This window comes from Denticeps clupeoides, chromosome 4 (genome assembly GCF_900700375.1).
Source record: "Denticeps clupeoides chromosome 4, fDenClu1.1, whole genome shotgun sequence".
Classification (NCBI taxonomy): domain Eukaryota; kingdom Metazoa; phylum Chordata; class Actinopteri; order Clupeiformes; family Denticipitidae; genus Denticeps; species Denticeps clupeoides.
The window spans coordinates 6,425,471-6,442,362 of NC_041710.1; the positions used below are offsets into that span (position 1 = coordinate 6,425,471).

The following is a 16,892-nucleotide window of genomic DNA, read 5'->3' on the forward strand; positions in this document are numbered from 1 at the left end:
CAGCTAGACTGATGGTGAAAATAACTTTTACATTTTTTTATTTCTAATCTATTTGTAATAAATTACCCACGCTGGGTTGGTTGTTGTGCTGTTTCTGAGGGAGGCTAATGTTAGGTCCTTTTGAAGCCACAATGTGCCACATGTGGTCCCAATACAACCCACTCCACTCCATATCCATGCTGTCCTGCTCCTGAATACGACAGAGACAGGAGATGTTGTGTCTGCAGACTACATTGATTTAGGCTCAGGGAATTGCATTTAGCTAATCCAATTAGGCCCGGCGAGGGCTTCCTATTCCCCCTTTGTTTTGTGGTTGTTTGCTATCTATTGATCTAAATGGGACTCTCAGGCTCTACTGTGTGGACCTCTAGACCTGCTGTGCGCCACCCAGGTTTCATGGCAAGAGCCTCGCCCAAAGAACTGGGCAGTGTAATCGGAGGTGTGCCCTCACGAGATGGAAAATATGTACACACTAGCAGGCAAATGTGCTTTTAGCTTAAATTGAAACGTGACATTAAGTGGTTCCTGCCAAGTACCCATGTGGCTGATTTGCATCTGAAGGATGTTTTTGGCCAAAAATGTCATGGCAGTGGTCACTTTACCAGGTGACTCCAGTTTCTTACATGTGGCTCAGTGCCAGTGGCCACCCAGCATGTTTCTGAGAGCCACACCCAGCATCCCGACCTGGTCCACAGCAAGTCGCTCCACTCTCGAATCCCCATCTGATGCATCTCATGTTGCCTGCCAGGCCTCAACAATGCTGGCACACTGCTGTGATGTGCACTTAGTGCGTGGCCTGTTCTGTTTGCTTAATGTTAAACGTCAAATTAAGGCAGGATGAATGGCCGTGCTAATTCCCCTGATTGCTGAGACCAGGAGAACGAGCGGCGTGAGCGCGAACGGAGGAGAGAAAGCCATCAGAGCGTTCCCATGCTCTGGGCTTGGAGAAAACTACTATGGATTACCAATCAAACCAGCAGGAAGATTAATGGCCATCCCTGCTGCAGGCTAATTTGGAACAATAACGGCTAATTAATTACAAATAATCAGCTCCTCTTGCCCAAGTGCAAATGAGGGTAAAGCAGAGTAGAGTCGTTTTGAGCGGCTCTGGTGTGCATCTGAGCCACAGACTTTGTCTTCTCTTTGTGCTGGCGTGATAAATGCAGCTCGTTTAATGAGGATGATGAAGAGTGTCTGGTGTGCTCGCAAGACACGCAAACGCCAAGTGGCTAATCACAGACAAGGGCTCCACCCAAATGCAATAAACTTTATTGCCATGTTTTAATTATGCATAAATCCTCCATGTAATAACAACACATGAAATGTTGTCATGCACATACAGGTCACCTTTGAGGAGCACAAGGAGAGCCTTTCCAGAGTGTTCCGTGAATACCAGAGGCTGGGATCAGAAGGTGGTGTTTCGGCACCGATCCGAACTGTGTCCGGAGCCACTGGAGACTCCAGGGTCCACCAGACCAATGGAGAACTTCCTGAAGAATTCGCTCCGTCGACAGTCATTCAGCTGTGTGTGGAGGAACAGCCTGCTGACCATCCTGTCAGTCATGAGGCCGGTGGAGGGAAGGAGGAGAAGAACCATGTTCCTCTCGCTGTGTCCGACGTTGTCCTACGAGCAGAAGAGGACCACCAAGCACACCCATCAGACGGTAAAGCAGATGATGCGGCACCAAGTGAACATGAAGTACTGGAGCCAGAGCAGACTACTGGTGGACAATCAAAGACAGAAGAAAGTGTAGAAGAACAAGAGGAAACAAGAGGAAGTGATGCATCCCTTGATGCCAAACTGTCTAAAGATGATGAAGACCTACAGTCACCAACAGATAATGAGAAGTCAGCTGAAGGCCATATGTTCAGTTCGGAGGTTGAGGAACCTGTGGAGAGCTCTGACACAGGAGGTGACCCTGTCAACCAGAGCAGCTCAGACGTGCCCGGTTCAGCAGGAGCTTCTTTCCTCAACGTAGAACAGGTGGATGTATCATCTGCCAGCGAGCATTTGAAAGCCAGCGATGACAGTGTGGAAGAATCGTCCTTTGTGTCTGCTGCTGCCACAGCCAGTGAGGAGGGTGAAGCTGATAATGATGAAGAAGAGGTACAGAATAAGGCAGAGACTGAACCAGTAGATCAGCAGCCAGAGGAAGTAGAGAAAGGTCAAGAAGACAACAAGACGTCATCTTGTGTGGATGTGGTGGTAGATGGAGCTACAGAGTCCTCCTGCCCTCAGCCAGAAGTCTTGAAGGGAGAGAAGGATCTTGCTGAGACTGCAGAAGAGACTGGCAGCGATGCTCACGGAGCATCTGCAGTGCTTGGGAAAGACCAGACAGAAAGCTCCTCCAGCAAGTCCAAAGAGATGAGAATTACCCAGCTGGACGTGTCAAGCGTGGCCTCAGATACTGAAAAACTTGAGCTGAAAGGCACTTCTTCTGCGGTACGTCAGCTTCTGAAATTCAGATGCGGCTAGGAGGGCTCTGTGTTGTCCTCCTCAGCTTAACTATTGTTGGTATTGGTGTGTTTTGGCCATGAAGTTGGCATCAGTTTAGAGTCTGGGTTGTGTTCCACTGTGATATGTGCAAAATACACTCTTGTTACAATACACTCCTGAGTTTTCTGGTCTTTTCCACAGGAGGGGGGGCAGGGTCAGGTGACTGGCTCAGCCGCCGCAATGGCCGGAAGAGATCCTTCCTCTTCCTCTGCCCGCTCCACCATGTTCCATATCCCAGAGTTCAAATGGTCACACATGCACCAGCGTCTTCTGACCGACCTGCTCTTTTCTATAGAGACTGACATGCAGATGTGGCGGAGGTGAGAACACAGATGTTGTTTTATATGATCATGCTACAGGATGACTGTGGGCTTAATGTTGTCCACTTACTGTGTCTTCACTCTTTCAGTCACTCCACCAAGACTGTAATGGACTTTGTGAACAGCAGTGAGAATGTGGTGTTTGTGCACAACACTGTCCACCTCATCTCCCAAGTGCTGGACAACCTTGTCATGGCTTGTGGAGGAATCCTGCCTCTGCTGTCAGCCGCCACCTCCTCATCAGTGGGTGCTTGTGTGTGTATGTGTGTGTGTTTTTGGAGAGAGAGAGTCAATGTTAGGGCATTAACAGATTGGCTTATGAGTCGGGACGACATGACGTCATCTTCGCATACGCAATCCCAGCAGTCAACTTTGCATTTTACATCCCCATCTCCAGCTCCAGTTTAATAACAATAATAATAATAATAATTATATGTGTGTGTGTGTGTGTATATATACATATATAGTAATCATACTGTATCACACATATTGGTAGTAGGGAGTTCACACAGTAGGGAGAGAACTCTAAACCGGCCTTTCTGTTAATGCCCTAGTCAGTGGTCATTAGCGAAGAGACAATGAAAGTGCTTAACTAGTGAAGACGTACATGATCTCAGAATTCACGATCCGTAAGCCGCAATCACAGAATGACCGTGTAGTAGCTCCATCGCTAGTATCTTTAATATAAATGGCTCATTTGCATTTCACTTTTCAATTCCTACAGGGGTGTGAAATATTATAATACTGCAAGTTCTGTAGAGAATGTTACTGTTAAATTTACTGTATTTGGCCTTGTTTCCTGCATCAACAAAATGGGACCCAAACAATCAGTCAAAACTCCAATAGAAGCCCAAGAGCTGTTTAATCGTTTAATCTATTTCTCTTCTTAATGAATCCTGCTTGGACCCTGATGATCACTGATTGCACCTTTTTTTCCTTCACAGTAAAATGAATGTTGACTCTATTTGAGGGTGAACTTTTTTTATTTGATTGTAGCAACATTGCTGTTATGCAATGGATGATGATGATGATGATGGTGATTACTGCTGGTGTAATTCTGCTTTGCAGCACGAGCTGGAGAACATCGAGGCGTCGCAGGGCCTGGCGGTGGAGGCGTCGGTGGCCTTTCTACAGCGGCTCATCAGCTTGGTGGATGTTCTCATCTTCGCCAGCTCCCTCAGCTTCACTGAGATCGAGGCTGAGAAGAACATGTCCTCCGGCGGGATCCTCAGACAGTGCCTTCGACTTGGTCAGCTGCCTCACTCCCCTCGTTTCCTTTCATCCCGTCGTTCTTCAACCTTTAATCCTCCCCTCGGCTTCTCTCCTCCTGCTCTTTTTCTGCTGTTTGTTGTCAGAACCCCTTGCCGCGCCTCTCCTGTCTGCTGTAGCACCAGGAGCTGCAGGCTGCTCTGAAACTTTGTTAAATGTACGTGGTGTGACTTGTAAAGAGAGTGAAGGAAACCCACTGGTGCTTTTAGAATGCTGGCCTTATGAAATGAATATTTGATGAGGTCTGCTGGAGCGTAATCTGATTTGGGAGGCAGTAACAAGGTTTTGCTCGCTGTCTCTGCTACAAAATGCCTTCACCAGTGAATGGCCCTAATGGAAGAAAACAGTCCAGTCCCAGCCGAATGAGCCCCTTCATCTAAGCGCTTTACACTTAACATTTGTCAGTTGTCAAAGAGTGTGTGTCTGAGTGTGTGTGCATTTTTGAAACCCACACACACAAAAAAAATGGACTGCAATAGATTAGATTAAAGCAGTGTGCTTGAGAAGTGATCAGGGAGGCATTATTAAAGGGAGGTGGGGCAGTGAGTTGTATAAAAAGATTTTATTTTCTGCTGCCTACATCTCACTTCTGTCCTCCTTGTCTGATTAGCATCTCTGTGTTCTTATACAACTGTAGATTCTGACCCAGTATTCTTACTGGCTTGGAGGAATCCTGGGAATGATCACATTATCAATGTCCGCGAGGCTGTTATTTTTTTACATGGTTCACCATCACAGAGACCAGCTGCTCCCGAAGGACGTTGCTTAGGAATCACAGATCATTCATAAAGAATAAATACAAACAGCTAAATGGTGGCATTATCACAATAATACACTGAAGTTGGCGCTGTGCTGGTCTGCCGAACACTGAACACAGCTCACCAGTAATGTAAACCAAAATGTGATAAGAGCTCATTGTACAGTGGAGCACTGATTTAATTGTTGTTTGTCTCCCTCTGTGTTTGTGTGCAGTTTGCACCATCGCTGTACGGAACTGCCTGGAGTGTCAGCAGCAGCAGCAGCGTCTGTCGGAGAGCACCCGCGGCCACATGGTCATGCAGAGCCACCTGGGAACCACCAAATCTCTGCCTGCACAGGCGAGTCTGGCATCTCATGTTGCCGCTGGGACCTCACACCCAGACAACGAATGTCTTGAAAAATAGGATTTGCCATGGTGTGCGCTCCATATAGGACTTCCATAGAGTCGCCATATAACTGGCCTTTCTGTCTGGTGGGGTTTTAAATAAAGACGCTCTGGTCCAGTGTACTCTTCCCCATTGGCTCTTATTGCATTAGTCTGGATCTGATTGAATTATAGAGTTACTCCTATCTGTTACGCTGCACAGTGTTTCCCAGTCGCCCCTTAATTTGATCTGTGAACTTCAGGACAGATCATTTGTTCCCTTTTTCATTCTTAAAAGTATTGCGCTTGCTGCCCATCTCATTCTTTATCTAGATGCTTTTTTATTTTTTTCAAGTATTTCAAACATGCGGACTGACAACACACAGTTCTTCGTACAGTTACTGAGTTGCTCTTTCGTCTTGGGTACTTAGTCTGCTGAGTAGCTGAAAGGAGGATGTGGTACATGTTGAAAAGTGTTTTAAATGGACTGAGTGTCAGCTGTTGTAATACCGCTCTCTGTATCACTCACACCCACTCACTCGCTATTCATAACACAGGGAGATCATGCAAACTCTGAGCCATGATTCGAACTCACAATTTGTGTTTCTCTTTTTGGTGTCATCTCACAGAGTCCGGTGGACAAGGTGACTGGAGGAATGTCTCCCATAAGTGACCGGGACAGACTGTTGCAGGACATGGACATCAACCGACTCAGAGCCGTGGTTTTCAGAGATATTGTGAGTTCTTGTGCGCACATTGCACACTACAGTAATACGACAAATCAGCGGTTCTGCTTTCTGCCAATTTTTGTCACGAATATCAACATTTAATGAAGCTCTTGTAGATTTGAATATCAGTTTGCTGGTTTAGATGGGAATTAATTGGAAGAATATCTCGTTATTAGTGTCTTGACAGGTTGCGGAGGACTCACATGCAACAAGGGAAATGTGTTGTGCTGGAGTAAAAACTCTAAGCTGACATTGGGGTGTTTAGTGTGTGTAAATGTGTGTCTGTGTGTGTGTGTTTTCCAGGAGGACAGTAAGCAGGCCCAGTTTTTGGCCCTGGCAGTAGTTTACTTCATCTCCGTGCTGATGGTGTCCAAATACCGAGACATCCTGGAGCCTCACAATGACAAGAGAAATGAGCAACGCAGCCAGAGCAGGAAAAGCACAGGTAAAACTGAGCACTACTGGAGAACTACACAGCAGTGAGGAGGATGATGATGATGAACGTTAATTTCCTGTCCTGGTCTAGAGAGCCTCTCCTCTAGCGTGGACCTGGAGAACGGCGTGTCATTTCGGCGACGTGATGTAGGATCCAGCGACGAGCTGATGTCGAGGATGTCTGGTGAAAGCCCTCCAGGGGGGTCCCAAGGCCCCGATGCTGTATCTGAGGCACTCTCCACGCTGTCCTCAGAGGTCAGAAAAGGTCAGGAGAGTGAGCGCGAAGTGAAAGGCAAGAACGTGAAGGATATCCTGCGCAGTCTGGTCAGTGCGCCTGCTGATGACATCATGGTGGACCCCAGTCTGCTGCCTCCTGCCTTTCTTGGGGCGGTTGGAGGGGACCCCACCGTTGAACAGTTCCGTTCCTTCGACAGGTGTGTGTCCAACATTCCAGAAGTGCTACCATGCTGTGAACTCATTAATATTTAAATGTTAAGGATTGTAAATGTTTCTGGAGATTCTTGTTCATCAGGACGAGGTACCTGAAAGGAAGGTGTGGGCTTCAGCATCACCCTCAGAGCATCAGATCATCTCAAACTCTTGCTCAGAGTCTCAGAACATTGTACACACACATACTGCACACACAGGGCTTCAGAGCAACTGCATCCTGTCAAAAACCAGAAGCTTCCAACTGTTGAGAACGTAGCAGAGAGAAATGAAATCAGCCTGTCTGGATGAGGAAGCTGTGTGTCTTTTGGCAAGGCTCAGATATCTGCTGATCTGTGCTTTTATCTCCCCCTGCCTCAATGCAGGAGCTTTTTTTTTTCTCCATGAGGTGCGGCTCTAGTAAGTAGGGTTGAGGGTGAGGCTGGAGCCGCAGACAGGCTCGTGCTTCTGCCCGCTTTCCATTTGAACCAGAGAGCGGGGAATGAATGAAATAATCAAGATGAGTGCAGGGGGAGGAAAGCACTAAAAACACCCAGTCAAATGTTCTGCAGACGACCTCCTCCCGCTGTCGGTGGGAACGGTGAGACATGCCTGTCGTGTCTTTTATCTGTGGAATGCTTTGTCAGGTATCAGAACACTCCTTGTATCTGGCAGGGATTACCCCGGCTCCTGCAGCGCTGCTGGAGAACATAGGCTAACAGCTCAGTGAGCTGCTCCCCCATCCCCCCCACCCCACCACGAGCCCCCTCGGCTGGGTTCTCGGGCCGTTAGGAGGCTCCATATCTCCACCACGGAGGTGCCTGATGCTGTGACGGGGCAGTGTGCCGTCCCCTGGACTCTCTCTGTCCAGAAATTCACGCAGAGTCATCCTGCGTGGCTAGATGGTTAAACCGCCACTGCGCATCGTTTCAGATGACGTTATCCACAGACACCGTCCATGGGAATCCTCTGTGTCTGCCGCAGAATTTATGGGCTGGATATGTGGAAAAAGCAGGACCTCCTCGATAAAGACGGGACCGGGTCAGGGGTGAAGTATCGGCCTGATTTATTTACTATCTCCCCCAGCCCCCTCAATCACCCCATGTCCCACTGCTACGCTCCTGTTTGGACGGGATGTGTGCAAATATTTGCTGATGTAAACCAGAGCTTCAGTAAACAGTGTCATTACAATCCTGTTTTACACGCGTTTGGATTTACTCGGTATTTTTCTTAAAAACCAGACACCCGATTAAGAGCAGAGATGTAACCGCTGTGCATCGTGGGAAACGGGGGCGGTGATGTCATCCGAATGCAGAGCGCCACCTGAGAACTGATCCCCTGACGTTTTCATGACGGGTCGTCCGTTTATTTCCGTCCGGCCCGGGCCTGATTCTTTTTTCCTTTTTCACTCTTGAGCACAGCTACTGCAGCATGTCGAACTCTACATTTCATCAGTCCACCTCACCCCACCCCAACAATCCATCATGAAAACAGAACCATTCGTTTTAATATAGTAACGATGGTTTAATTGCTGTAATATGAGGTAAAAAAGAGAAAAGAAGAGAGAGAGTAAAGGGGTCCTACTGCAGTTCCAAAACGTCCAGGACAAGGACTGTTCTTCACAAATAATGCACACACACCCACACACACCCACACAGAGTTCCAGAAAGTAACAGGTTACTGGAAGAACACTTGTTTGCATGTTCTGCTCACACTGATAGTTAAAAGCTCTAAATAATTCAGTGGACAGGACCCCCTCTCCTCTGTCCACTCCCACTGCTAATGCACTGTCAGCGGCGGTGGGCCGGCGCCTAATGGAGCTCTGAATAATTTAGCACCGGGACCTGGAGCAGATGGAGCGGCAGCCCCCTCCACACAGCCCTCCAGAGAAAATCGGGATCAGAGACGTCCACACGTCCTCCTCCTGCAGTTGTGCGCGTGTTCTTCTAATAAACCAGTGAAAGAAGAACTGATGTGGAACTGTGTTTTGCCTCCTCTGATCTGTGCTGATGTTAGGAATGAAAAGGTCACCTGCTTCCCGCTAACACTGAGCGATTTCCGTGCTTCTTGTCCACTCCGCAACTTCGTGCGTATTTCTAGTTGTTTTTCGTGTCCTGGTGTTGAATTCATCCACCCAGGCTCTAATGTTTATTATTGAGATCAAGGTCAGAGGTCACGTGGGCCATGTCTTCAGTCTTCACTACTGTACTGTCAGCAGCCCAGATTGGGGAAGTCCTTATCGCCGCCCTGTTTACTTTTCGACCAGCCTATCAGCCCGATTCTGTCGGACTGCTCAGCAGGAGGTGGCCTGTCTCTCTTTTGAAACGGCTGAAGGACCTGTGCTGCCTGTCATCAGCCCAATAATGAAAGCAGAGGCAGCAGCAGGCCACTGTGCTCAGCGCGTGTCGCCCTTCCTCTAATTCCACCATTCTGCGTCACGCCGCCAGACGTTACTGGCCGATGTTCAGACCTGTGAGGTGACACCCAAGGTCACCGGGTAGTATTGTAGTATTTGTGTAGGCTTCTACTTTTCATGGATACTGCTCCAGGAGGAACGATGTAATGTTCTGCTGTCTGAAGAGGAATATTTATAATTATGGAAGTCATTCTCAGTCATCTCATTGGGTGCCACCAGGAGCTTAGTTGTAATGGGACATCCCTAATGAAAGTGGAAAAAGTGAAAGTGATTGTCATTGTGATACGGTGACAACAAAATGTGTCCTCTGCTCTTAACCGTCACCCTTGGTGGGCAGTGGGCAGCCATGACAGGCGCCCGGGGGGGCAGTGTGTGGGGGACGGTACCTTGCTGACGGCACCTTGGCGGGTTGGGATTCGAACTGGCAACCTTCTGATTACGAGGCCGCTTCCTTAACCCCTAAACCGCCACTGCCACTCATCAGGGAGAACGCCTTTCATGTTATGTTCTCTGGTTACTGGCATGAGGAGGAGGTCTTGTGTTCTGCCACATAACACTGCAATCTTTTAACTGGAAAAGGAGCTTGAAAACACAACTTAAAGTTACATTGCCTCACAATCGGACTGGTTTATTATTATTATTTTTATATAGAGCACGGCTCTTCATCTCATATTCGAGCAGGTCCAGAGAATTCTGACTCAGGTGTAAAGCCTCTGGGCTTGTTTTCAGATCTCTGTCTTCCAGGTCCGTGGGTGAACCCTGGTCTAGGGTAAGCGATGGCAGTAAAACAATGTGCCCATGCAGAATAACCTTCAGTGCAGGTCATTTATGCAGCACAATGCATGGGTGAAATTACCTCCTATTGAAAAAGACTCACAGCTGTGTTGCATTGTGGGATTGTCTTATTAAGGATTGGATTAATTTTGTACCTTTTGTTTTACTCAAATGGTTTGGCTGAAGCAAAAATTTAAACCGATATAAACCTTCTCAGATGTTGAATTGGATCTAAGGCAGATATCAGATCAGATTTAACACAAATTCTTATTCATCGAAGTATTCGAAGTATTCTTGTGTTTTTCATACCTGCGTTTGCTCTGTTCCTACTGTCCACTGCAGAAGTGTTGTCGTGGCACCCAAGAAAGCAGGAGGAGCTCCATCTCTTGGAATCATGTCTAGCTCTGCCGCTCCTGCTAGTATCCCATCAGCCCCTGCAGTTGGGGGACCTGGCAGCTTGGCTGTGGTGTCTAGTGGTGACGCTCCTTTGAGTGCCTCCTCTGATTCGGCTGCAGGTGATTTTCAGCTCATTCCCTGCTAATTTATACACTTCAGTGTAGCTACTTTTTCTTTTCTAAATGATTTAACAATATTAACAATACACATAGACAGCTGTGCTGTATGGTTATGGTTGAACGGTGTGTGTTTGTGTGCAAGTGTGTGTTTGTATGTAAGCGAGTGTGTAATGAGCTCTCTGGTTTCCTGAAGGAGCGGCTCCTGAGAGCCCCAACCTGCCATCTGTCCCTGACCTGTCCCCACCCAGCCAGTGCTCCCCGCCCAGTATGAGGTGAGAGATGCGGGGAGGTTTCATCCGTTATCTCTTTAAACAGAACTGCACTTGGAGTTTATGCTGATTTTATTGGTTTTAACTATTACATTTATTCTAATATTTATTCTTTCTTCTATTTTCTTCTTTCGATAAAGCATATCTGAGAGGCTGGAGCATGCTCTGGAGAAGGCCGCCCCATTGCTTAGGGAGATTTTCGTGGACTTTGCCCCTTTCCTCTCCCGTACTCTACTAGGCAGCCATGGGCAGGAGCTGCTTATAGAGGGTACCAGTGAGTAGTGGGGTGTGGGTGGCACTCTGCACACACATACACACTTATTTGTATTCCTTTCTCACCCCCCACACTCCTCAGCATTAACACAACACAGAACGGGACAGAGCCTGTAAATATTCCAGTTTGTGCCTTTAGAACAAGATTGAAACCGTAAAAAGCATCTTAAGTGTCCTTTAACTAACTGATTATAATACCGCAGTGAGAATATAGAGCTTAGGGTTAGAGGTCACCTGCCTAATAACCGTGTTTGGGGTATACCCTGCCAGCAGGCAGAATGGAAAGTTGATTGATAGCTGTAGGGGGCCTGTAGACGCCCGGTATTCGGGGGAAAAAAGGTCAGGAAGCCACATACCCCTCCCCGTCATCCTCCCTGCCTGCTTCTCTCTGCATATGAAATGAGCGCCAGCTTCTGTGTGGCAGATAGCGTGGATCAATAGGACATATGCTCACCACATTTACCCTGTAATACAAGGCTCAAATATGTATTAGTTTACAGTAACATCATGTCCCTTCATTAGGGACATCAATACGTTGAGGCCCCTGCAAGATGTTGCAGAAATTAAAGTGCCATGTATGTTTGTATGTGACAGGAAATATCTATGTATGTATATAGTACTCCAAAAATATATAAAAAATTCATTTGATTCTATTTAAATGACTTTATTCAGAATGTTTTCTTAATTTGGCTGACCAATGAAACTCTTCTTCCTTCAGGTTTGGTGTGTATAAAGTCAAGCAGTTCTGTGGTGGAGCTGGTCATGTTGCTGTGTTCACAGGCAAGCATGCCAGACACACACACACACACACACACACACACACAGACACACCTCTTTTCTGCTTACCACTCCACTGTCCCCACACAGAAACGTCTAGAGTAGCAGTGTACCGGACCACGTTGGGGGTCATTGGCCATGACCCCGCAGCGCACCTTTCAGTGGTTATGGCCTCTGTGCCCTGGTCCTCTGTGAAGCTGAGATAGGGCTGAATTGACTTGGCCCTGCATTGATTGGTTCTGTGGCGTTTTGGTGGGGTGTCAAGTTTATTTAGACTGAGCTGATAGAGCAGGCCTACAGATGCTGAACTCATCACCAGTGAGGGCAATCAATGAGGGTCAGATCTCCATACAGATGTCTTACAGCCAGTAGGGGACATGATGACCTGACACATCAATACATAATGAATATCAATAGATAATTAAGAAAAAATGAATGGAAATTAAAAGTAAAAAATAATGCTTTGTTGTTTGTTGTGGCCCCTCCTCCTGTCTTTGGTGGTATTGTGGGTAGGGATTGCCCATCAGGCGGCCATCAGCGACTACACACGTTTTTTTGAGGAAGTGGGGCAGGCGGTGGAGCAGTGAACCCCAGCGCCCAGCAGCAGAATAAATGACATGGTCTAATGCCCCTATTTGTCATATCTGTCACGCTGTTGTTTAATGGTAATCTAATCAAAAGAGGGATCTCTCTCTTACACACACACACGCACACACACAAACGCGCACACACAGTCTCCTGATCGCAGAGCCTCGAGCTGAGTGCTGCCCGGTGAAGCACTGCAAAGCAGGGCGCTGATTGCTTCAATAAATCATCCCCTCCAAATTCTCTCACAGCTGATGCAAATGTAATTTTATTGTGGGGGAAGGACCCAAGCAGGAGGGGAGGGGAGGGGGGGGTCCTCTATTTACCCCCACCTGAACTGGCCGCCGATTGTTGTGTGCCTATAATTAGTTTTTGTGATTTGCGTGCCGCTTTCATTTTTTCCCCCCCACCTTGGCCTCATTTTCTCCCTCCATCTCTGGTTGAGAAATGATCTTCATCTTCTCTGTTCCTGGAGTGAAGCGGCGGCGGCGGCGACAACGGCATTTCTCCAGACTGATGTCCCGATCTCTTTGGACTCAAAACAGGAAACAGGACGTGGAGTGAGATGAGGGCCCAGGACGGTGCGATACTGTCTCACCACATTTTTTAATTAATTTCCCTTGTGACAAGACGGAGTGGGGGTGGGGTCAAAGTTGAAGGGTCGTGGTCACAGAGGAGTTTTTAATCACTGCCGGGGAGCGAAAGATACGAAGTGCTCCATTCAATGCGGCGTGTAGAGAGGCGTTGGTAAAACGCCGTTTGATAGCACCTCAGTTCAAACAGTCCCCATTAAAGAGCCATTTCCAGCTCGCACATGAAGTGCAGCGGCTTTATTGCTTCCTACTTTTCCCTGGTGTTATTGATCCTCTTATGCACGCATCAAAAACACACTTTGACCAGTCTGACTTGCTGGAGCCTCTTCCTAAACTCCTTTAACCTGTTGTAAACCATTAAGTTGTGCATAAGCCGATCTAACGGTTAAGGAAGCGGCCCCGTAATCAGAAGGTTGCTGGTTCGAATCCCGATCTGCCAAGGTACCACTGAGGTGCCACTGAGCAAAGCACCGTCCCCACACACTGCTCCCCGGGCGCCTGTCATGGCTGCCCACTGCTCACTCAGGGTGATGGGTTAAATGCAGAGGACAAATTTCACTGTGTGCACTGTGTGCTGTGCTGCTGTGTATCACGTGTGACAATCACTTCACTTTCACTTATTCATGTTATAGACAATAAAATTCCCCCGGGCATTATACCAATTTCCATCAGCTGACACAGGCTTCAGTTATTTTAAACCTTGGTGACTTCTTACGTCACTGTCCTGTGCAACGTCGCCAATAAATGTGTTTATGTGACATCCTAGACTGATCACGTGACGTCCCCTCTTTGGATTCGTGCACCTCTGTGCCAGTGTGGAGATTTGGCCGCGTTCTGTTATTTTAGTCTCGTTTTGTGAAGAGTGTGGGCGGGGCTCTGGGGTAACCGTTAGCGACCAAGACATCCACTCTGTCCTGGTAATTGCGAGTGATGGGGCTTTAGTGTGACTTGCGTATTACACGAATGTCATCTTTGAGAGTCGGGCGCTGCCGCTCAGGGCCCTGATCCCCTAAAAAGCCTCATTGTGTCACCCGGCTTAATTCCCTGTGACAGGCACTCTTCTGGAGAACCGGGCTTCTCTTACAGTGGAGCTCTGAGTCGAGTGGAACTGATTACTTGAGTGTTTTGACTGGGAGACCGTGGGTGAATATGTAATGGGGGGCTGGGGCAGAAATCATCTTGCGGGCGCGATAGTGACTGAGGGGCCACCGCAGCGCCGCTGTCAGATAAATGTGCCGGAGCAGCGTCCAGGTCCCGTACATCACCGCTTATTGTCTCAGCCTCTGTCAGGTCATCTGTTTCTTCTGTCGTTAATCACGGGTCGAGGCGGCACGAGAGCGAGTGAGCGGCGGGAGAAGTGGCTGTAATTGTGTTGAGACGAGATGGGGAGGAGAGCGCGGTCGAACCCGAGAAGGGGACGACTGATGGGCGCAGCTGAACGGCGTACCTCGATAAAACACACACACGCGGAGTGTGTGATCTGTCACGCAGCGTCTCATTAACATGCAGAGTCCGAATTCGAGAGTTAACCTGTTTCGCAGATGGGCGTCACTACTGCAGTCAATAGGATGAGGCTTTGACTTCCCCCTCGGCAATCCCCCCCCTCCAGTCTTGACCCTTGACCTTTTGAGCTGGGAATGGAGAGTGGTCATGGCCGTAGAGTTTAACCCCCTGCCGGTGCGGCAGCCTCCGAATCAATACGCTGACCCGAGAGCCACAAGGATCAGCAGAAGGCAACGATTTTGGGTGCGAGCTACACAAACAACATGGCGCGCTGACTGTCTCCCCGTAACAGCCAGTATTTTTACTGACTTACGGTCCCGTTCCAGTACGGGCCGAGCGCACGGACTCGGGGGAGCGGTGAGGAATGCCATCGAATACTCCTGGCCCCTCGACCCTCGCCGTCGGCGCGCAGTCCTGCTGGGAACGCGGTTCAGGGGCAGTGCGGTGGCCATGTTGTCTCTCCGAGGCGTCCAACGCCACCCCTTCCTGTCTCGCGCTCCCCGGCATTCTCCCAACGCCGAGCTCGTCAGAGGCCCAGACCGACTGGCACTTAATTCTGCCGGCATCCTGCCGATGCCGGCGGTGCAGCCGGAGGGGGCGTTTCCTGTCGAGAAGAGAGGGCTGGTCACCCTGGGACCTCCTAAAACTGAGTGGCCTTTAATTCGCTGCCGGACTGTTTTACCGGCGGGCCTCTCCTCCTGCGGCAGGAATTTACACCTTTAACACCAAGCCCGAGCCTCTCGGATCGCTTTTTACTGCTCTTTACCTACTTTATTACCGTATATATACTAAACACTAAATTTGCACGTAGCTTGAAATGTGTGTAAATGATTTGACTAAACTTCTTCGATTTTTTTATGTCAATATGGTTCCGCCACAATCTGTCTGAAATGGTTGATCCCACACATTGAAAACGGGCCTGTTGAGTGTTTCATATTAATTATTGTTATTTATTGTATACTTACAGTTAATAGCAGTTTAAAGCCTGACACCTTAAGAATGTTTCAGGGCCACAACCGTGATGATTTCAGCCAGACTGCCGCCACAGCTGCTGATCAGAGGCTCTCGGTAGCTCCCCTCCGCTGCCGTGTCGCGTTACGCTTCTGCACTCACACACCATACAAGAAGAGAAACAAACAAATAGTTTTTTTTTTTTTTTTTGCGTAGCGGCGGTGGGGGAATAAAGGGAGGGGCTGTGCATCTGTGTTTCTTCAGCTTGATCTGGCTCTGGCTGCAATTACACTTCTGCCCCATCAGTGCTAATTAAACTTGTCCAGAGGTGAAAGTGGCAGAAGCCTCATCACGGCAAGACTAAACAAAGCTGCCAGCACCCGTCGCAGATGGCGAAAGCCAGGCCTCAGCCGCTCCGCGGTTTTCATAATGAATCGAGCGGAACTTCGGCGGAACTCGAAGCTTGAGAGACCGTTGGAGAGTGAGGAGCGCATGGATTCACCGCGCTGCAGCGCTGTGGGCCGTACTGTACCACTTCACGTCTGTAAATTACGAGCCTCCCCTGCAAAAAAAAAAAAAAAGATTTGAACCTCAAGAGTTGGGACTCCCAGTGGCCTAAGAGGGTGAGGGTCACTGCCTCACCTCAAACAGCTCGGAGTTTATTTTCTGCCCTGTAAATCAGGAAGCTGTTGTAAAGATGGAGGCGTGCGGCTCGCTCCTGCCGCGCTAAATTCTCGTAACCGCGTAAACAACCAGGAACGAGCAGAACTTGAACACTCAGCGCTTTCATCCTCCGCGAGGCGTCAGATCAGGGAGCTCTGTCACGGCTGGCTGTTCAACGCGATAAAAATAGATCACGGAGACTGGTTGCCGTGATAGGGTCCAGAGGCGGCTGTGTGGAGGCACCTCCGATAGGTCAGGCTAAAGGTGAAAGGTCACAAATGGCTCCTTGTATCCTCTCATCAGGGGAGGATGGAGTGGCCTGCGCTACCATAAAGCCTGTCAGGGGCGAACCCGAAATCCAATAACCATCATGGCTATGTCGTCCTCTTCCTCCTAATCACACGCGTTTACTCTGATTGGGGTCATTGGTCCTTTTAATTAAAAAATAACCTCCTTTCTTCGGCTACAGTTGCTTCATTTATCTTCTCGTGCGGCCTTTTGTGGAGTTGGTACGGCTTCCATCCTGGCGGCGCAGATAGTGAACCGAGTTTATTAGTTGTGCTGTGCTGCGCCAGGACGAGGATATTTACAACCACACGCGGACACAAAGAAAAGGAGCCTTTCTGCTTTTATTTGGAGAAAAGTGGTGCACTGACTCTTTAAAAGGCGCGATTCAAACAATTTCACAGTAACACCTCCTCGCTAATCGGTGTTAAATATGCCAATTGCAGCTAATTAAGCATGGAAATGATGCCTGGCGGCGGAGCGTCTCGTG

General features: G+C 48.5%; 1 protein-coding gene across 3 annotated transcripts in view; it reads left to right on the forward strand.

Moving 5' to 3' along the window:
- lrba (LPS-responsive vesicle trafficking, beach and anchor containing) overlaps window positions 1-16,892 on the forward strand; it is a 122,737-nt gene that overhangs the window by 27,576 nt on the left and 78,269 nt on the right. For all 3 annotated transcript variants that reach the window (XM_028978133.1, XM_028978135.1, XM_028978134.1), the window contains exons 23-34: window positions 1,343-2,443; window positions 2,639-2,817; window positions 2,907-3,060; window positions 3,886-4,066; window positions 5,059-5,183; window positions 5,839-5,946; window positions 6,241-6,382; window positions 6,464-6,806; window positions 10,331-10,503; window positions 10,697-10,775; window positions 10,913-11,046; window positions 11,764-11,825. In XM_028978133.1, the coding sequence (XP_028833966.1) occupies window positions 1,343-2,443; window positions 2,639-2,817; window positions 2,907-3,060; window positions 3,886-4,066; window positions 5,059-5,183; window positions 5,839-5,946; window positions 6,241-6,382; window positions 6,464-6,806; window positions 10,331-10,503; window positions 10,697-10,775; window positions 10,913-11,046; window positions 11,764-11,825 (2,781 nt within the window). The remainder of the gene's footprint in view (window positions 1-1,342; window positions 2,444-2,638; window positions 2,818-2,906; window positions 3,061-3,885; window positions 4,067-5,058; window positions 5,184-5,838; window positions 5,947-6,240; window positions 6,383-6,463; window positions 6,807-10,330; window positions 10,504-10,696; window positions 10,776-10,912; window positions 11,047-11,763; window positions 11,826-16,892) is intronic.